At 37.4% G+C, this 22,582-nt stretch overlaps 1 protein-coding gene across 4 annotated transcripts in view; it reads right to left on the bottom strand.

Moving 5' to 3' along the window:
• Positions 1–4,935: 4,935 nt before the first annotated feature.
• The window catches only part of SH3RF2 (SH3 domain containing ring finger 2), a 160,484-nt gene continuing 142,837 nt past the window's right edge, over positions 4,936–22,582 (bottom strand). For 2 of the 4 annotated variants that reach the window (XM_003756699.3, XM_012551856.2), the window contains one exon: positions 19,252–19,840. In XM_003756699.3, the coding sequence (XP_003756747.1) occupies positions 19,568–19,840 (273 nt within the window). In that variant the 3' untranslated portion in view covers positions 19,252–19,567. Of the gene's footprint in view, positions 5,339–19,181; positions 19,230–19,251; positions 19,841–22,582 lie in introns of those variants that run through there. The other 2 variants (XR_004232130.1, XM_031953477.1) reach the window with 2 other exon arrangements.

Raw genomic sequence — 22,582 nt, 5'->3', positions numbered from 1 at the left:
TCTCTTCCTCCCCAGCATCCTTACCATTCTTTTTTCTCAAGGGATATCTGAGAACCTACCCTTTACCATATGACATTCTACTTTGGTTTGTGGTCCTTTGTTTTTGAAAACGACAAAAATGAGATCACTATGTTAAAGTCAAATTCTAGTGTGTCCAACTGTGGCTGCTCAGACCAGTATGAGCTCAGAATGCTCTGCCACAGGTCAGGCACAAAAGTCCATGTGAAGATTGGGGTGGATTCTCTAATTTTGAGAATCTCGAATTTCTTCTGAGCAACTTCAATTCTGTTTTGCCTGTTTTCAATTCTTGGTTTTGCTTGCACCTTCTTTGATGAGGGCATGCCATTGCAGCAAGCTAGTGATAGAAGTATTTGGCCAAAAGGCTTTAAAGAAGTCCAGGAAAATGTAATGCACTAGTATTATTTGTCCCTGTTCCTACTGTCCTGAGGTGAAGCTAGTATTACCAAAGACTGTCCTTTTCTCCTTTTTACAGAATAGATGTCTTGTTCAGAAATCCCTGACTCTCTGGGGTATCTTTTACATGTTTCTGGCTGTTCTTTTGGGTAGAAAAAAGCACTGAAGAAAATCAGACTTTATAAGGGATGGTCATCTTATCTAGCTTCTGTAATAGCCAGGCACATGGTCTATGGCTCCATGTCTCATCATGGTATAGAGATGATTCTGCGTTCTTGAAGGCCCTCTGGAACAAAAAAATCCAGAAAGTTGTACCAAGGTAGAAAAGTACTGAATATGATCCCACTTTGTTTTACTTAGAGCCCATCTAACAGTGTTTAGAGAAGTTTTTCACCAAAATGTTGGCCATCAGGTGATGATACAGGACATTTTGTTTGTTTTCACAAGCACACCGCATAATTGCTTCTGACCTTCATGATTGAAGGGAGTACCCATACTGATGAAATCACTGAACCCTAAAGTCAATTAGTGGTACACTCAGATTAAATGAAAATAAACATTGCTTTATTATTTCATGCTAAAACACATCTCAGCACAAACTTACAATTTGGGATAACATGCACTTTTTGGCACAGGAAACTCTGGGTATTTTTCATTTTTAAAATTATTAAACCTACTATGTGAAAAGCAGATTTCTTCCCAGCCTCATGCACTGTTTTTGGATATGATTTTCTATTGGCCTAGTATATGGAGGTGGAAATGTATCCTGTAGAATAATTAAGGGAAGCTTCTTTCTCAATTTTCTCACGGTGCAACAGTTTGAGCAAAAAACCTGCCATTTTGTTGGTAGCACAAGTCTAAGCCTCAAAATCCTGGGCTTTGAAAGCATTCCATTTGCCATGAAGCATAAATTGTTACAATGGAAGATATATGTTTGAATAGTTCACAGAAAACAAGAGGGAGAGTAGTTCTGAAGGGAGGTAAGAAAGTTATGGTGCCTTTTGGTTTCCATTCAAGAAGAATGGAGTGATGGAATGGGAAGGAAGGACTTGACAAAAATGATGCCTCCTCCATGGGGGGGGGGGGGTGGAAATTTTCAAATCAAAATGTACATTAGACAAGGACAAATAATAACTCTTGTGTTGACTGCAGAATCTCCTCAATTTATTGGAGAAAATCAATGGGAATACCTTGAAGGAGTAACGCATAATTAAAGTCCCTATCTTGTAGTTTTTGTCACTAGATCACCTTTGTTTTAAGGGTGTCAAATGTAAAACTGAATCCACAATGTGTCCACATTTTACCCTATCGACTTGCAAAGTGACCAGTGATCCTAGTCAAGAGCACCAGTCAAGAGTGGCTGGTGTGTGATGCTTGTTCCAATGAGAAGGATGTCAGTACTAAAAACTTAAGTTCATTGAGGACACCAGTCCCCTATTCCTGGATCTCATTTCTTGGGACACCTAGAACTTTTCTTTTTGTAAAACTAGGAAAGAGATTTAGGAGGTTTGGAATTCACCTTGTGTCTTCCATCCTTTCCCAATCCCCCAACAGTAATAGTTCTCATTTCTATATTCCGTAATGTTTAAGTATTTATTTTTACAGTTGTCAATACTGATCAGAAGATGATGCTCTTATAACAAAAGTGATTCATAAGCACGTTAACTCACCAGTATTTTCCTCTGGTCTCTTAAGTAATATACTGTGTCTGAAAAAGAGCAGAGGCATTTTAGCTCCCAGTGGCCACTCTGCTTCCATTTCAAATTAACCTGAATTTACTCTTGAAGCAGAAATTTCCCTTTGTCTTTTATTTTTTCATCTACTCTCTTTTCTCTTCTCCACTTTAAGGGTCCATAATAATAATTAATAATAATTATGATGGTAATGATGAGCAACAGACAAGAAGAAATGAAACCACCAAACTCTTATGATAAGCAAAACACTTAAGGCAAAAAGCTTGAGTTGACCTAATTTTAAACTCACATCTTTGATTCCTTTTCCTTCTTTTCCTTGGCCTTATGGATTCTGTACCGTGGGGTTGTCAGAACTATATTCCTTAGGGGATGGCAAGTATTCACAAGTTTTCTGGCTCCTCTGGGAACAGATCAGATTCTGTTGTACTTCTGAAAACATTTGGTTCATTAGCTAGACAGTTTGGGGAGAGAAAAATCCATGAATCCTCCATTTGAAAGTCATGGGGAAAATGTGGAATGCTAAAAATATTCCATATGAAACAGTAAGAAGAATGATTTCTTGGTGATCTAACAATGAAAAGATGATGCTAATACACAAAAATATAGACAATCTTAATCTATAAAATAGGAACAATAACAATTCCTATTTCACAAGCTTGTAAAAATCAAATGAGATTACATATATATAATATGCATATATGCATAGATATACATGCGTATGTGCATAAATGCATATATGCATAGACATATACAATACTCTGTAAACCTTGATAAATACCAGGTATCGTTATCATCATTATGATAATGAGGGGAGAATAAAGAACTATGAAATATATTATATTGCCTAGTAGTTTCAGGACACTTAAAGCCTAGAAGTTAGGCTTTTCCAATTTAACCATTTAGTACTTGTAAAGCTTAGTTTTGCCATTTATCTAATAGGTGGCTTACCAGAGCCAACTGTGATTAGTTAAACATTTTCAGTGTTTTAGATGAGGTTAGTTGTGGCAGAAAAGGTTTGGTTAAAAACAAAGAGTTACTATTTTCAACGCACCCTGTATTACTTCTAAGGCAGGAAGAGACTTCATTCCATTTCATCATTGCAAAGCAATTGGAGTCAACTCTTACTTACTTAGGGGCTGATTATATAGCTGGTCCTTTTAATGACAGTAGTTTATATAGCAGTGACTGTCAGCAATGTCACTGTCAAAGGGCTATACTATAATGATCCTGTTTTTGGATGATCCAAGCCCCTTGGTTTCCTACTCACCTCCTGGCCAGTACTGCTCAGTGTATAAGGATTCTTGCTGCTTGCTTCATCTTACATTAGCCAAGGAAATGGAGAGGTTGCAAGACCCAATATTCCATGGGCTCATGATTCTCATTGTTTAAGTATCATAGTTTGACTCTACAATAACCAGTTAAAATATAGATGAACTGTGGTAGGATCACAAACTGCAGTCCTCATGCTTGACTGTATTACTAATGGCTTGCTCCTGGTCATAAGTGAGAGGAGATAAGAGAATTTGGATAGATTGATGCTAAATCATTATTACTATTAGAAAAAAATGTTGTCTATGTATTCTACTGATGGTGAATTGGGAAGATTATTTTTGCATCTATAGGATAGAATGTGCTTTTTTTTTTTTTTTAAAGCTCTTGTATATATTTCAAAATAAAGGAGAGGTTAAAAGTTTAGGCTAAAAAAGTTCCTGGATTATTTGGAAATTTAATTTACCCATGTTATTCTGCCTAATCCCTCCTCCTAGCTGGCATGGATAATTTAAATTTTGCTTCATAAATTCACTTGCTTCATCTTTTTTGCATGCCTTTCTTCTGACTTATTTTTGGAGAAAAAAGGGGATACATGGCAGTGGAGCATGGTGATTAGGGAAGCAGACTTTAATCTGGTTTCAAATCCTGTTTTAGATGCTTCCCAGCTGTGTCACTTGGCTTCTAATATATCTCAGTTCCATTATCTATAAAATGAGGGTGCTGGACTTGATGGCTTCTAAGATCCCTTTCTAGTATAAATGATTCTATGAACCTATGGCTTATTCCTGAATAAGAGTACAGACAGAATGAAACAAACACCTGAGCTTTTTCTAGTTCTCTCTTTGACATGTATTGGCTTATATGACAATTTAGAATGAGTCAGTCAACTTCTTATATCTTGGGCAACTCTAAAACTTTTAAGTTATAGTTGAATTCTTGACTAAAATTGATGGGAGGACTTTTCACACCAGGAACTTCTGGTGAAATTAAAGGTCTAGACCAAAGAAGAGATGAACAATTACAACTGCTTTTCATCCTCCACATAATTAAAATATTGACCCTGACAACTTATTGTGTCTTTTTATTACCTGATCATGTTTTGTTTTTGCTCAAGATTATTCATTACCAGTGTCCTCATTTCTTTGATCAATACATTTTAACTGTAGAGTCCCTTGTTCAGAAGGCATCAGATGGAAAGAGCAATTTTGAAATCACAGGAAGTGGAATGGAAGAGAATAAGGCTTCAGAGTAAGGGGCTAAGGATGCTGAATGTGAAGTCATGGAAAGAGGAGGGGAATTAGGGACATTGTGAAGTAATGTTGGCTCTTTGAAGGAGAATAAGATATTAAGAACTCAACTGTCTCAGAAAGCTTAAAAAAATCAGAGATTAGAGATCTACTGAGTTATCTATGAAAGGTAGGCTGGGTTTGAGATGAAGGGGAACAGCCCCACCTATCAATTCCTTTAGCTCCATGAGCAGAGCATTATGACAACCTTGCATAATTCTAAATTCTATCAGTAAAAACAGGACAGACCAAGAGCTGGTAGTCAGTCATCTGATGTCCAGTCAGCCCTTTCATTTGCCATTCAAATGCCCAAATTAGTGAAATCAGAAAGATGCTCAAGTTCACACTGAAAAGAGACATGAATGAATGAAGTACCTGGGGTTTTATGTCTCCGAAGGGAAGTCAAAGATGTGTAACCTATGCCAGTACATGAATCTCAGGTTTCACATGCTGGCTCATTACCTATTAATAATGTAGATGACTAGAGATTGTTTTTCAGTTCCATTGCTTTTCATATTAAGTCAGCTCAGTGGTATATCTGTGGCATGCCTGATGTAAAAGTAATTTCACACCAATTGCAGATTTTTCCATTGAGCATTTTTCAGATAAACATAACATCTTTAGCATCCAACTTCTTGTTTAATTTATCCAGGAAGAAAAAAGTAACAGGACCTGTGAAGGTTAAAAAAAAAAAACTTTTAGATTCTAGAGTACATTAATGTTGCTTTGAAATCAATTAAATTAATTAAACCATTAAATCAATCAAATCAATTAAATCTACCAAAATTTTTTCTGGACTATTGAATTTGTATTGATTACACCACTCTCAACTCTACATTTATCAATGTTTTCTTTTCAAACACTTCCTGCTTTTTTACTTCCTCCTTCTGTTACTCCACAAAGAGAACCTAAGAATCTGACTTTAGCTAACCCTTAAAGGATACATCTAGGAGAGAGCAAATAATGTAACCACTGGGGAATAAGAAGAGATGAATTCCATTCTGTTTGAACTTTATTCTTGACTTTCAAGGGAAGTTGAGATTTACTCACTGAGGTGAATTGAGAACTTTTTACTTAACAATACAAGAGTTTGGAAATTTACTTGGCTTATAAAAGTCCCAAATTCAGAATTTCTCACAAACATTCACATGATAACCTAGAAAAAAAGGTAACAAGCAAGAGAGCGAGATAAATCATCCTTTGTCAATTTGCTTTAGGTCCACTGCCTGATTTCATGTATGTGTATTCTGATTTTCTCCGCCCCAGAACATGAGCTAATTTAATGTTCTTGCTTTCTCTTAGTCTCACTGAGTAGGAAGCCAGCAACTAAAATCCTACCTGTAAGATGGAAGACTTCTAGACCTTTATCATTTCCTTTGCCATTGCACCCCTATAGGATTCTCAAATATTTACCATTTACTTTGCTGCTATAATATATTTTACAGATTTCCTGGCACTTCACTTGATCTTTCCAAGTCTAATGCCCCTGCACCTTGTCATCTGCCCTGCAACTGAACATTTTTGTGTATACTCTCCCCTCAATTAGAGTGTGAGCTTCTTATTTCTACCTTTTATGTGCATAATGCTTAGCTAATGTTTGGTGCATATTAAGTGTTTAATAAATGATTTTTCATTCATTCATTTTTCATTTCATTTTATTCCTTTGGGAAAACTCTGATGACAACTGTCACTGGAACTTCTAAATGAAGCTTGGTTAGGAGTCTTGGCTGATCTCTCCAAACTGTTGATTCTATTAGTGCAAATTCTTTTACATTTTTCTTCTCTTTGTTATTATAACCTAATTCAGGTCATTAATACTGGCTTGGGCTACAATAGTCGAATTATAGATCTCCCCACTTCTACTATTTTCCCCCAGCAATTTGTCCTATACATCAGAATCACCTAAATTATGATTCATTGTTCAGGCGGCTAGATAATTGAAGACATTTTAGCTTTCAAGGAGACAATCACATTTGTGCTTAGAAACAAGTTTATCTTCCTGGGGTTCTGGCAATTCAACAACTGTGAAATGAGGGCCTATTTGGCACAGAGCAGGCAATCCATTCAGGAATGTGAGAGATGCTTACTAACCAAACCTCCCTAGTCAGGTGTCCATGTATATTTGTTTCCTTAACGCTTCTCCTGGTTTTAGGAAAACAAGACTCAGTAAGAACAGTCAGAGGCACCCTGTAGTCATCTCAATTTAGTTTGAGAAATTTGAGAGCAAAATCTTTTAACCTAAACCCTCTGTCTGCTGACTTCATTATTTGGCCAGAGGGCCTGGCATCTTGGATTATCTTTGATTTTTCTTCCTTCTATATTCCTCACATCAAATTATTTTGTTGTTGTTTTTAATGGTAGGGGAGGGAGCAAGACAACTGGGGTTGCCCAGGGTCACACAGCTGTGGGTCAGTATCTGAGGCTAGATTTAAACTCGGGTTCTCCTGATTCTAGGACTGATGTTCTATCCACTGTACAACTAATTGCCCTGTGATCATTTCTTAGGTTGTTAATTCCATCAGTGCAAATTCTTTTACATTTTTCCTGTTACTATAATTTTTAATACTGGCTTAGACTATTACAATAGTCAAATTATTGTTCTCCCCACTTCCACTATTTCTGGCAGCAATGTGTCCTATATATCAGAATCACTTTAAAAAATAGATCTGACCATGAAGCTCCTCTTAAAAACCTCCATTGGCTCTTTATTGTCCTACTGAATAATGTTCAAGATCAAAGCATGTCCATTGAGAACTGGAAGGTAATTCAGGGGCTCTCCCTTCATTTTACAGATGAGGAAACTAAGTGACTGGCCCAAGATCACATAAGAAGGCATTGAAATTGGGATTTGAACCCAGATCTCCAGAGTCAGTGTTCTTTCCATTGCATTAAATTCATTCTCCTTTGCTTGAAATTCAAGGCTCTCCACAATCTGACGTGTGTTCCCCACATCAGATATTTCTCTATTTCCTACTCCAGTCCAGAGAAAGTGGAGAACTCTGACTCATTAACAATACTATATTTTCACACCTTTATGCCTTTACTTAGGTTGTTAGGCTCTATGACTGGATTACATTCTCATCTTCTTCTGGGGTTGAACTTTCTCAGGAAACCTTCCTTGATTTTCCCAGTTTGCAAACTTCTCCCTCAAACTACATCACATTGCATTTTGTTTTGTAACTTGAATACACACTCATGGGATATTGTCTAGTAGAGCTTTGTTGGTATCATTTTTTTTCCCTCTTTTGATCTAGATTTATGATTTCATTAATATAATGAACTCCAGGTGAGGCAGCTCCCTCCACCAGTTTAACTTAGAGACTTAGAAAGTGGCGTGGGGTGTTGAGAGGCTAAGTAAATATATAAGACATAGGGCTTGAATACAGGTCTTCTGATAGTCTTCTCATTGGTATCATATGCCCCACAAGTTGTAAGCTTTGATGACAGTGACTTAGTTAAACTTGCATCTCCCCAGTACCAGCACAGTCCTTTGCATACAGTAATAATACTGATATTGGTAATTTGCATTTGTAGCCCTTTAAGGTTTGCAATTCTCTACCTATTCATTCCATTTGATCCTTACAGCAATTCTATAATGTAGATGCTGTTATTCTGTTTTTTAGAGATGACCCTGAAGCAGACAAAAGTTAAATAAGTATCCCATGATCACATAACTAGTAAGTATCTGAGGCAGGATTTGAATTCAGGTTTGAAACCAAGTTTAACACTCTGCTATTATACCTAGCTCCCCAACATATATTTGATGACTGATAGATTAATAGCAAGCACTCAAATTGTTCCTGCCATATTGTTGGTACTTAATGCTTTAAAAAAAAGAATTAATATGTCATTAGAATGTGTAATGATTGATGAATTATCCTACAGTCTAATGCTCTTATGTTTTTAAAAAATTTTGTTTCTAATTAACAAGAATTTATTTTCTTTTCCTTCCCTCTTAACACACACTGGAAATGAAAACAAGAAAAAGAGACTGCTTGTATCAATATGTCTAATCAATAAAAATAAATGCTTATCGTGGCCATATTAAAAATGTGTCTTATTCTATATATTTAGAGTATCATTTCACTCTCAGAAGGCTGTTCATTTGCTCCTTATTGTACTAGTTCATTTTGGAATCATGATAGTTCATTGTGTTTATCAGAGTCCTTAAATTAGGGAGTGACTGAACAAACTGTTATACTTGAATGAAATGGAATACTATTGTGCCTTAATAAATTATTTGATTGTATACAGCATTTTCTATGTTTTTAATTGCTTTTGTAATATGTTCTCAGATATAACCCAAAAGCTGTTTTGTGTGTTTCTTGTTACTAGCTTGTAAGTTCTCTGAAGTTCCAAACTGGAAACATGGCAGTCTTCTGTGTTCCTCGAAGTGCTGCTGGACACATGGAAAGTGTTCACTAAATACTTTCTGAAAGATTAATATGCCTTAAAGTGGAGATGGCCATTGTTCACTTTGAAATGACACTCAATAACCAATTTTAACTTCAGACCACAGTTTCAGCACATGAGAGAATTGTTCCTCCCATTCTACCAGGCCTTTTGAAGTTTCTACATTTGGAAATGAGGAAAAAGCAATAGGATGTGGAATTTCTGAGAATACTCAAGGAAAAAAGAAAACAATATATCCAAGGAAGCATTCAGATTAAACCATTCACTTTATAAAACTGAAGTGAAATTCCAGTAGTGAATAGTCAGAAAATAAGGGTCTTCACAAGGCTGACTGTATAATGTTTGCTAATAGCTTCTCTTATTTATTCTAAGTATTTTGCATGTTAAGTGAGAAATATCAATTTATTTGATTTTTTGGAACACAAAACCATGGAAAGCTGAAAATCCAGTTGTCTGCAGTATAGCTTTATGGTAATTTCTATGACATGGATATTTTCTTTGGACTATTCAGAGCAATAATAGGCATAGAATGACCAGGGCTATGCTTCAGGTGTCAAAATTTAGAGTTCACTGACAACACCTTTGTTCCTTCAGGAAGAAGTTTAAAACTTAGTTAATAAAAATAATTAAAATAAAAAGTTGCTAGATGACATGCTTCCTTCCCCATCCTACAACCCATCGATGATAAGGGTGAGTTCCTCCCTGTCCTGGCTCTATCATACATACACCTCACCTTTGAGACCTCCCTGGCAGCAGCCACATTACTATGATATCTGTAGGTGGGAAGTTTCTATCATAGGAACTGTTAAGTTCCAGGCATTCTCTGAATTGGTCTTAGAAAGTGGATTTGAGGGTACCTTTTGTGCTGCTTGCCCCAGATATGTTTCCTGGTATTTATCCTTATCATCAGAAGTGTTCTCCTGGAGTTCCATGATCACCCTGATAAGCTATAACTTTAGGTTTTTTTGACTGCCATATAATTTTCATTCCACCTTTTTAACTTTTTACTTTCATTCCACTAAAACCCCAAGGTTGTTTTCATATATAAACCTCTTTATAGCCATATAAACCTTCATCTTTTATATTTTTATCATTAATATTTTACATTTATCTCTTTTTAAAGCTTAATTTAAACTATTGAGAAACTTCCATATCTTGACTGTGATTCAGTTTAATATAATCCTCCTAAAATTTTTGCATTTGTGAATTTGAAAAGCAATATTATCTGTATCTTCAAATGAGTCACTGTTAAAAATGTTAAATAGCACAGGACCAAGAACACTTCACTAGAGATCTCCTTTTGAGCTAACCTTGGGACCTTGAACAATATTACTCTTCCAGTCCAACTTTTCCCTCAGTTTTGAGTATCCCTATTATCCCATATTTTCCCCAGAGCCTAGAACAGTGCTTATGTACACAATAAATACCCAACAAATTTTTGGTTGATGTGATAGACCGTTCTTTTCAACAATGAGGTGATTCAATCTAGATGTGATCGAAAGTGCTCTCCACACTAGAGACTGAAATGTGGATCAAAACATAGTATTTTCACCTTTTGGTTTTTTTCCTTTATTATGGTTCTTTCCCCTTTTTGATCTGTTTTTTTTTTTTTTTTTTGCTTAGTATGACAAATATGGAGATATCTTTAGAAGAATTGCACATGTTTAACCTATATTGATGATTGCTTGCTGTCTTAGAGAGGAGCAGAGAGGAAAAAAATTTGGAGCAAAGTTTTGTGAAGGTGAAGGCTGAAAACTATCTTTGCATGTATTTGGAAAAAATAAAATACCATGAAAATAAATATTTGTTGAATTAATGAACCCTGTTGAAAAAAGGTTGAAGTTTTCAAACATCACAATGTTTCCTTTTTCCTCTTTCTCCAATGGCTAAAAAGGAATGCAAAACCAATGCAAAAATAAGATTAAAAAAAAGCAACTCTACTTATATATTTTGCTGAATTGAATATTTGGAAATTTAGTTTCTTAAGTTTAAAAATAACCTCCCCTTCAAAGAATCTCCCCCTCTTGTTCTGACAGTTGTTTCTTCTGGAAGCTGTTGCTCCCTTTCTATCTGTGACTGACATGTTCTTTTCATATGGTTTATTTATCCCCTTTCCTATTAGCAACACAAAGCATATCTACCCAGGGGTTCCTTAGGGGATCTGCAGTGCACTTCTGCAGAAATATTTTAAGTTTCAGCCAGGGCCCCTCATTAAGGCTGCCTTTCTAGGTTCAGGTTTGGTTTCTGTTCATTTCATCATGAAAAGGCCCTGAATGGAAACAATTCTTACAGCTGTCAAGTTGGGTTAAAGAATAAGGTTAATTTGTATGGAAAAGATTTTAGGATAGTATTGATCGGCCCTTGGGCCTCATGTCCAGCAGCAGCCCAACTCTTGGCACTTTAAAATAGCTCTAATCAAGTCAATCCCACTAGTAAAGATTTCAATAACACTAATGAGAATGCACAAAATTGCTTTTGCAAATAAATGCCTTTTGTCCTCTTCCCTGGCTCAAATCCCTCTGTTTCTTTCCATGTCTGTAGCACTTGTTTGTCGACCAATGACCTCATTTGTATAATTAGCTTGTTTCTCTGTGTGTCCCCACAAACCCCTTACCTTCTAGCTTTTGATAATCATTGGTAATAATGGTAATTATTGATTATCATGGTAAGTAGAAGGATGCTGGCTTTCAAAGTCCTTTGGATTTTATAGATGATGATTAGAGTGTGGGTTGTTTTGGAAATTGGATCCCTTTTCATGGGGAGTCTACTAGGTACAATTTAGAGCTAGGAAAGAGGCAGGTAGGTAAAACCAGAAATAGCCTGTAGAACAGAAAATCTGGAAATGATTACTGAATTTCAACATCAATGATCCAGAATAAGGCAGCAGCCTCAACTCCTCTTCAGGTTTTTCTAGTCATGTCCAGTTGGTTTTGCAGCTGCAGTAAGTTCCTTTTCTTTCTTTGGGCAGAACAAAGGTATTCTGAAGTTCCCTTTGCTGCTCCCCTCTTTGTGACTTTCTGTAAAGGCCAAAACTGTCAACCGTTTTTCTTAAGGTCTTGCTATTGGCACTGTTTAATAGAACATTTACAAAACAGGGATTCTTATCCCTTTTCCACATCTGTGAGTTCACCAAAACATTTTTAATCCAACCAACTACCGGTTATGGTCATTTACCTATCAACCACGGATATAGATTTATATATGGTGATCACAGAAAAGGATGAAAGGGTGGATTAAAGTGGGTAGCATAGTATAGAAGAAAGAAAACTATAGACAAAGGATGCATTAGTTGAGGTAGTTTCCTCACTGGAATTTTCCTTATATCAGTGGAATTATAAGTCTGGGCTCCCCCTTCTCTTCCTCCAAAAATGCTTTAAAAGATCTAAGATTTCATCAGTGTAGGGAATTCTTTTTCCATGGTAAACTGCAGCACTTGCTTACTTCTCCATGCTTATATGAACTGCTGTGGCCAAAAGAATTTCTCTCTCCAGTAATGCTTCTCCCTTCCTAAGGGGAACCTCTCCAGACTTAACTAGGGAGGTGCTTGGGGGACAGGCTGAGATTCCATCAGGGTCACAGGGTCTGTTTCCAGAATTCCAATTTGGAATAGTTATCTGCTGCTTGTGCCCTTCAGAAGCCAGAGTGATCTCTAGGATACCAGGATGTTACATCAATGGATGTCATTAGTGGATTGTTATATTACTTCTTCATAGTTTTGTGAAGAGCAAATGTGATGATATATAAATATGTCACCTAAATGTAGGGATGGGAGGTTGAGAATACTAATGCATGGGCAGCTGGGTGATGCAGTGGATAAAGCACCCACCAGCCTTGAAGTCAGGAGGACCTGAGTTCAAATCTGGTTTTAGACACTTAACACTTCCTAGCTGTGTGACCCTGGGCAAGTCACTTAAGCCCTAATTGCCTCAGCAAAAAAAAAAAAAAAAAAAAAAAATTAAGAGAATACTAATGAAGATAAACCTTTGCAACTTACAGCAAAGTGCAGTGGTGTCATACTCAAATAGAAATGGGATGGTGGTGGAGGGAATTAAACCATACATAAAGATCCTTCCAGGGGGCATATTGATTTAGAAAACCACATATTAACATTATCTATATTCTATTGTGTTTTTTGCTCATTTTATAACTATTTCCCAATTATATTTTGATCTGGTTCCCATTGTACTCAAGACTGAAAGAATCTTGTAGTCTTTGGCTACGTTTGGTTAAAACTGCCTGCTAAAAAGAGCCTTGGCCACTGAGAAATTAAACGACTTATTCAGGGTCATAGTATTTAATATTTATCAGAGGCTAGCTTTTATTCCAAGTCTGGCTTCCAGGCTACTTCTTTATTCATTGCCCCCTCAATCTTTCTGAATAAATGGAAGCAGAACATAAACTTTTGTAAATCATAAAGTGTGCTATAAATGTGGTGTTATTGATGACTATTTCAATTCGGTGATTTCTAGAGAAACTTCAGAATCTGAGGATTGTTTTTCAGTTTCTGCAGGTGGAGATCTGGAGGTCCAGTAGCCAAAAGCGCCTCCCTTTTCTTTCATTCACTTATGCTGCCATTTCTTAACTGAAAACTTTCCCTCAAACACTTGTCATGGTACAGTATAAAGCTTGCTGCCTTAAGGAGGTTCTGTCACTGACTAGTTCTTATGTGAAGATGGACAACTTTTCTTTCACTTCTGTTGTTTCTTCCTTGGGAATTTGGAACTTAAGACTGCTCAGGGAAGTGTGTGCAGTGCTCATGGGCTTAGACACAAGAGAAAGACCGGAGTTTAAATCATGACCATGTCAGATTTTATATGTATCAGGTAATTCTTAAAAGGTTCATGTCCTATACCCCAACAGGTAAGTATTGATATAAAGTCACAGTTATGTTGTGATCTGTGTTAATGGAAGGTATTCCCATACCTGGAGTTCCCCCATGCTGATGAAATCAGATAGTCATGAAATAGTGGAACAATACTACTTCTACTACCTGATGGGGTTATTAAATCTTTAAATGAGATAATATATGTGAAAGCAGTATCTTTTGTTCTCCCTTCCATCAAAGGCAGTCAGAACTGTGTGCTTGTAAGGGATTATTATTACTGTAATTAAGTGGAGTGATTAGGCTAATAGCCTATCATTTCTTGGTTAGAATTCAAAGTATAGGTCACTAGGCTGAAAGATTTTTCAGAAATTTGTGTTTCTGCAGAGATCTGGGGAAAAATATAATACCACAAGGCAAACAGATGGCTTTAAACTAAACAAACAAAAAAGCCCTTTCCATCTCAAGTAAAGTGTCCTTCCAGGATTCATTCCAAATACACCATGCAGCTTCAAGGACCTACAGAGTTAATTCTTCCAGTTTCATCCTTTCAGCAAAATGGGTTCCATACAGTTCTTCTGAACTGCCATGACCTGCTGTGCGGGGAGATCTTATACCCCTTCCCCTTAGCCAAAGGAGTTCATGGTCTTTATCCTCAGGCTGTAAACAAAATGACTTAGTAATAGCAAAGCTGCTGACCAGTCATCCAAGCAAGCAAAGAAGCAAAGATGGAACCCTACGGACTGACAGTTCACTAAACACTTGAGTCACAACTGGAACAGCTTTGCTAGATCTTTGCTGTTTTGTGACTGCTACTTACCAAGACATCCAGGGTGAAGAGGAATTAGGACAGGGATGTGCTATGAGAGTTGGGGGAAGGGAAAGAAAAGGGATGCTGGTCCATCTTGTGGAACAATTGCTCTCATCCCTGCTGAGTTTGTGCCAGAGGTGGGAGTGAGGCTAGGGGAGGCACATATGATGCCTGAAGAAAAATTGCTCTCTAAAAACAGTAGGAAGGAAATGGCAGTTGGTGTCTGGAGCCACGACTACAAGTGTTTGTCAGGCAGAGGGCAAGCAGTCAATAAAGATGGATGGCACTTGGAAAGGTCAAGTCCACTACATGGTGATCAGATACAAATGTACCTTTTGGATGGATGTGTTGAACCTAACTTTGAAGTTCTCCATATGAGGTGGGAGGAAGAAGGGAGTCTTTGATCATGGACTTTACTTGGTAACTACTCTGCCTTCAGTCTTTTCAGAGTTTTTCTTTGTATAGAAAAGCATAATGGAATAAGTAATATTTTGCCTTGCAATTTCCAATGTGTGGTAGGGAGGGCAGGGGTGGGAATCTGGACCTATGATTTCACTGATATGGGGGAATATTGTGTGTTTTAGCAATTCCCTCCAGCAATGGAGGCTGGCAATTCACTACTTTTTCCATATAATTCTGGCATAATAAATTAAATGGGAATTTTGGGGGAGTTCTCCAAACATGCAAAGATCAACAGACAACGCAGAACTTATGACCAAATACTTAACCCAGATTTTACATGAAGGTGTTGTAAGCACCCCATAAAAGAAAAAGAAAAAATTCAGACTTCTCTAGTACAAAGGGAGGTCAAATATTTTATGCAGATTTTCCAGATCACAGGGGCATTGTGTTCCCAACCTTCACAATATAGAAGGGATAATTGTAATTGACAGCTACCTAGAAGATTGAATCAGTCAGTCAACTAGCATTTATTAAGCACTATGTGCCAGCAGGGTGTTAGGTGCTGGGAATACAAACAGAGGCAAAAACTTGATCTCAGTTTTCAAGGAGCACACATTTTAAAAGAGGAGACAACATGCAGATAACTATGCATGGAAAAGATTATATGTGTGTGTATGCATATATATGGATATATGTGTATATATGCATATGGATATACATGCACACACACATTTTTATACAGTGTTAGTAGAAAGTAGTTTTAGAGGGAAGGAGTAGGGAACCAAGAAGGATCTCTTGTGGAAGGTGCCATTTAAGCCGAGTCTTGAGGAAGCCAGGGAAGATGGAAGCTGGTGATGACAAGGTTTGGCACTTCAGTCATGGGACACAGTCAAAGGAAAGTCGTGGTTGCCAGCAGATGGGTGTTCCAGGAACTGCAAGTAGTCCAGTGTAGCTAGCTGGATCTTAGAAGTGTAAAGTGTAACAAGTTTGGAAATATAGAAGGGAGCTTTAAATGATAAACAGAAAATTTTATATTTGATCCTAGATGAAATAGAGACACGCTGGGCTTTATTGAGTAGGGGGAAAGTGACATGGCCACTAAAGCCTTTTGCATTAGGAACATCATTTTGGTAGCTGACTGGAGGGAGATTATGATAGTCCACATGAGAGATGGTGAAGTCCTGTAGTGAAGAGGTGGCTGTGTGAATGGAGAAGAAGGAACATCTTTGTGAGATTCTGGGAAGGTAAAAACAAGATGGCAACAGATTGGGTGAGAACGAGTGAGCGAGTCCAGGATGACACTGAAGTTACAAGCCAAGCATCTCAAAGGGATGATGGTATCCAACCCTCCAATAGGGCAAGTGCTGGACTTCTGAATTCTTGTTTGTTACAGGAGAAAAGTCCTTACCACTGTGAAACTAGGCAGCCATGGGAGCTGGTCAACTAACAGGCTCTCAAGACCCAAATGAAAATCAAGAAGCTCCTGAAGGAAAACATTTTAAAGAGACTGCTACTGGAACAACATTGTAAAGTAGGTGAGGTGGATTTTTCTCCTATAAGACTTTCCCTCTCTAGTATTCTGTGCTTTCTTGTCCTTTATTCCTTCTGTCCTCTCCTGTCCTCTCCTCTCTTTTTCTTTTCTTTCCTCTTTTCTCCTCTCTTTCTTTCCTTTCCTCTTTTCTCCTCTCTTTCCTTTCCTCTTTTCTCCTCTCTTTCTTTCCTTTCCTCTTTTCTCCTCTCTTTCTTTCCTTTCCTCTTTTCTCCTCTCTTTCTTTCCTTTCCTCTTTTCTCCTCTCTTTCTTTCCTTTCCTCTTTTCTCCTCTCTTTCTTTCCTTTCCTCTTTTCTCCTATCTTTCTTTCCTTTCCTCTTTTCTCCTCTCTTTCTTTCCTTTCCTCTTTTCTCCTCTCCTCTTTCTTTCCTTTCCTCTCCTCTCCTTTCTCTTTCTCTCACCCAACAACAAAATACTTATTCCCCTTTCTTTCTTCATACAAACCAAAGTATAAGTGACTTATAACAGATTCAAAACATTACCTTTCTTTTTAGAGGTAACTTTTTTAACCAGGGACAAAGCTAAGCCTAAAAAGAATGAAGCTCTTTAGCTTGACCACCTGCATTTATCATAAACCTTAAATTATAATTACATGCATTTCTCTCCCCCTTAGAATACAAGCTTCTCCAGAGATTGATTAAGGTTCTATGCATATTGACATTTTAAGCACTTTGCATATAGCTGAGATTTTTAATAAATGGGTATTGGATAGAATCATAGAACCTATTTGAAGACTTAACTTAATGGGAGAGTATGTTTGTCATTTCTTGAGTGGCTAGGTGGAGCAGTGGATAGAGCAACAACAGGCCTAATCAGGAAGATGAGTTCAAATCTGGCTTCAAACACTCACTAGCTATGTGATTCTGGGAAAGTCACTTAATCCTGTTTACCACAATTTCCTCATCTGTAAAATGAGCTGAAGGAGGAAATAGCAAAAAAAAATCCAGGATCTTCAGTCTGTTTTTAAGTAGGATCTTAGTTATTCCATGCTTAGAGAAGAGACACCAACAAAACTCACGACCTTGCTGGGTTGTACAGAAATGAAATAACCCTTGGTAAATCAGAGATTGTGATCACGATGAACTTACTCCATAATTCATATGGGGAAGTTAAATCTGAGGGTGAGGTGACTGGAAAGCTGCTTTCTTCCCCTCCAATACCATTCCCAAACAATATTTTCTAGGTTGATACATTCCTGGGAGAAGCGACATTGTAGGATGCTATTGTTATATGCTAGTTTGGAAGATATCAGCTGTGTTTTCACTAAAACAGTAAATTTTGTCACATCAGCAAAAAAAAAAAAAAAATCAGTTGATTTGAGTGTTTAATGTGATGCAAACCAAATAGCTAGAGGATTTAGGTGTTTTTTTTTTTTTTTTCCTTTTTCATTTTTTTTCTCTTGAGTTGTTTTGAGGTGGGGCAGTATAGCCATAGACAGCTCTATTAAGAGAAGGCCTTCATCTTGAACATTTTATGTGTCTCCTCCCTGAGAGAATTATTGTCCTGGCCCTGCCCATTCAGGATCTGGAAATATCTCTGTATCTCAAACTTGCTAAATGCATGTTTGGGTACAGTCAGCAAATACTCTATAAGACTTATAGGGTGTTTTCAATTAAAGAATCTACAAGGGCTAATTTACACGATGCGTCTAATGGGCAGGGGCTGCTCTAATTCTACGTTCTTTTCGGCACTTTGTTAAGCGCGCATAATGTTTGGGACTCAATAAATGCTAAATAATAATAATTAAACCTACTGTTAATATAAAGCCTTCACCATGTTTTCCTGGCTCAATAATCTGGGTTATCAGATTTGGGCTTTACATTAGTTGAACAATTTAATAAGACCCTCCATCTGTCTGGCATGGACTGTATTACCTCCTTTATCTCCTTCCATTTTCTACCTCCTTTCAATATTGTGACCAAGTGACTTATTCCCTTTTCCCATCACTACATCCTTCCTTTCCTAATAGCTATCATACACTACTCTTATTTCTCACCACTTCCTCCTTCCTCCCTTCTTCCTTTCCTTCCTCTCTCCCTCCCTTTCTTTCTTTCTTCCTTCATTTTCCTCTCTTCTTTCCTTCCTTCTTCCTCCTCTTTCTTCCTCCTTTCCTTCCTCTCTTCCTTCCTCCCTTCCTCTTCCTCTCTTTCTTCCTTCTCTCTTTCTCTCTCTTCCTTCTTTCTTAGATGGTGAGGGCATTTAGCTTCTAGTCCTGTATCAACCACTAAGTAGTAATCACTTAACATATCTGGTCCCACAGTTTAAATTTGCTAATTGTGACACACACACATATATTTCTGGAAGGCACAAATAGTACGGTATATAGGTGTGTATTTATATATATATATATATATATATATATATATATATATATATACATATACATATATATATATATGAGAGGATTTTGAAAAGTGTTAAGTGTGATAATAGTGCAAAGTGGCAATATCTTTTTGAAATTAAGATCCTTCCCTCCCCCTTCTGACATTTTTTGGGGGACAAACAGGTAATACTGACCCTTTGTGTATTTGCACAGTGAGTCTCCATTTTGAGGCAGGACAACACCTGTATGAAAGGGAGACAAGCCAGCACACAACAGAAGTCTATATTTTCCTGCTATTCTTCTAGGAAAAAACAGAAGTGATTGGGGCAAAGCTTCAGATCTTTTTTAAAAAGATGCGAGAAGAGGTGAGATTCTCTTGGTGAAGTATTCATAGCCTAGTTCTATTTGGTATGCCTGGCTCAAGCATCTTCCCACTTTAATCTGTCCCCTACATAACCACCAAAACGACTTTCTTAAAGCACAGTTCTGACCACAAAGATAGGCTGGAGACACATGGTGGAGACAAAATGTTTAAGCGTTAGTCACCTCTTTTGGCTTTTGGAATAGCCGCATCAGAGATTCACTTGCTGGGTATGATGGCTATGTCAGAGGCAGCAATTATTGGAGGCATGGGCTTTGAATACTTTGGTGTTCTCCTGTGGTCTGTCTGTTGTCCTGAATGGGATCCACTTCGATGGACAAATAAGGTTGTCATCTCTTGACACAAAGGGCCTGTTTCTGCCTGGGATCCTTTAGAGATGGTCATGGAGTCAGGTTTGCCAGAGGTAGAATGGAAGCTGTGATGTTTGGGTGGAGGAGGACTGTAGTTCTGAAATCTCACTGTTTTGACTTGCTGCAATGAAAGAGTAAACAAAAGGTTACTTAGGAGTTAAGAGGAATGTTGGATATAAGCAAAATAGAAATTCTGTAAACAAATCATCCACACTTTTGTCCCTGGGTTTGTTGATGCTGTTCATCCTGGCTGACACGCTACTCATTTGAACCTACCCACTCATCCAAAATGCAGCAAGGTGATGTAGTGGGTAGAGTGCTGGACTTAGTGTCAGAATGACAAGCGTTCAAATTCTGCCTTAGAAACTTACTAGTTGTATAACCCTGAATGTGTCATTCAATTTCTCTTAGTTTCCTCATTTATAAAATACAGATAACCACAGTACCTATTCTCACAGGGTTGTCATGAGGATCAAATGAGTATTTTGCAAACCTTAGCACTCTGTGGAAATGCTAACTAATAATCCAAAACAAGAAATTATCAGCCCCAAATCCTTTTATAGAAAGTTTCATTTAGAGCAGGACCAGGAGATCATATTATACTTCAACAATAATACTACATGATGATCAATTCTGATGGATGTGGCCATCTCCAGCAATGAGATGAACCAAATCAGTTCCAATATAGAGCAGTAATGAACTGAACCAGCTACACCCAGTGAAAGAACTCTAGGAGATGACTGTGAACCACTACATAGAATTCCCAATCCCTCTATTTTTGTCTGCCTGCATTTTTTATTTCCTTCACAGGCTAATTGTACACTATTTCAGAGTCCGGTTCTTTGTGTACAGCAAAATAACTGTTTGGACATGTATACATATATTGTATTTAATTTATACTTTAATATATTTAACATATATTGGCCAACCTGCCATCTTGGGGAGGGGGTGGGGAGAAGGAGGGGAAAAATGAGAACAAAAGGTTTGGCAATTGTCAATGCTGTAAAATTATCCATGCATATAACTTCTAAATAAAAAGCTATAATAAAAAAATTAAGTTTCATTTGGAATTAAAAGTCTTGGGAAGCAAAAAAGCTCAAAACTGGAAGGGTACTCAAATCACTCAACCTGCCCTTGAGCATAAATCCTCTCTATATTCCTGAAATTTGACCTCCATGTGAAGGTTGCTTGAAGATATCTCTTGGGAAATATAGGATCAAAAAATGTGGGTCAGTTATTTATTAAGAGTGAGAACATCATAGAATATATAGCCCTGGTGATGGAATAATACCTACGAAATATTAAAATTTCTAAAGGGAAAGCTCAAGATCCTCTAAAATATGTAAACTACTTGAAGACAAGACAGTTTCACTTCTGTCTTGGTATTCCTAGGACCTGCCACATGACTTTGTCACCCTTTTTCTGAGGATTTATGTGAGGACATGGACAAATTTCATAAAGGACTAAGAGTGGATCTATATCAGTGTAGGATATATCCAATTTAATAATTCAACTAAAGATAAAAATTTAACAATGCCTTCCTTCAAGGAGCTTACATTCTACAAATCCACTGAAGTCCTAGAGTTCTGACTGTTTCCTGAAGCCCTTGCTTTGATAAAAAAACAAATCTGTATCAAGTAGAGAGAATAAGGATTTCTGAAAGTGGTTAGTGTGGATGCTGTGTGGCCTAGAGGAGGTCCTTGGCTTACTTTACATTCCAGCCAAACTGGATCACTACCTATTTATCTGATCTTTGTCTCTTCTCCTGTTTCTCTGTGCCATTCAAATAGGTAATCCCCTCCTTTCTCATGTCTGTGATACACTTTATTACTGCCCTTTGGGATCCTTCTCTTCCTTTTAGAACTCAGCTCATGTTCTGTCATCTCCATAAAACCACCTTTTCATTAATTTCCCATTCCTATGAGTCGACCTAATAATCATGAATGACCCATCCTCTCTCCATTTCTTTCCTGTGTTATCTTCACATTTAGAATGTAAGCGCCTCAAGGTTAGAGACTATACTCTTTAATATACTCCATTATCACAGTACTGAACAATTTGAGTGAGTGTTCACTTAGTACCCACTGACAGAGTTTCGTCAAAGGCAATGACTTCAAAGATGATGGAGCATTAACTTGCAGCTGTGTCTCCTATTAGAATATATGATTCTAGAGAATATGTACTAATTCCACTTTTATCTTCAAAATATCATATCACTATCTTAATAGTGTTCTGCTCATGTACAATTATCCCTTCTACGATGTGGTGCCCCTGCAATTTGGAAAATCTGTATAACATTTTTTGGCCCTTCCTTCAAACTTGTGAAGAAGCCTGATTTTTTTTCTTTTTTCTTTTATGGGGTATTTACAAACTTTATTGTAAAGTTTGCATGAAGTATTTGACATAGGCTCTGTGTTGTCTGCTGACCTTTGTATGTCATCTGTGACTTCTGCAAAACTTCCTAAAAATTCCCATTTAATTTCTTATGTCAAGCTCAATTGTGTGGAAATTAAAATGGGGAAAATCACAATGTGGAAGGGATAGCTGAATGCAATTAATGTGTCTCCACACTTCCCCCCAACACCTTTTATGCATTCATCCCTGTGTCTGAGGGGAAGTGGCTGTAATTAATGGCCAGGTCTTATAATACAGTTGTTTGTCAGGACTTGACCTGGTATGAACCATGGTCCAATGCAGTGATTATAATTGAGGAGACAGGGACTATAATGCTCGCCCCCTTTTTTTTTTCCAGAGGAGGAGGAGGCTAAAGGCTCTTCAGGTAGCACTCTAGAGAGTGCTTTATGGCAGAAGTGGTATTCTAGTTAGACTCTGAAGGACAGGGAGGGTTAGAAGGAAGTTGGGA

Source organism: Sarcophilus harrisii, chromosome 2 (genome assembly GCF_902635505.1).
Source record: "Sarcophilus harrisii chromosome 2, mSarHar1.11, whole genome shotgun sequence".
Taxonomy (NCBI): Eukaryota; Metazoa; Chordata; class Mammalia; order Dasyuromorphia; family Dasyuridae; genus Sarcophilus; species Sarcophilus harrisii.
This window is presented reverse-complemented; position numbering and strand designations above follow the sequence as displayed.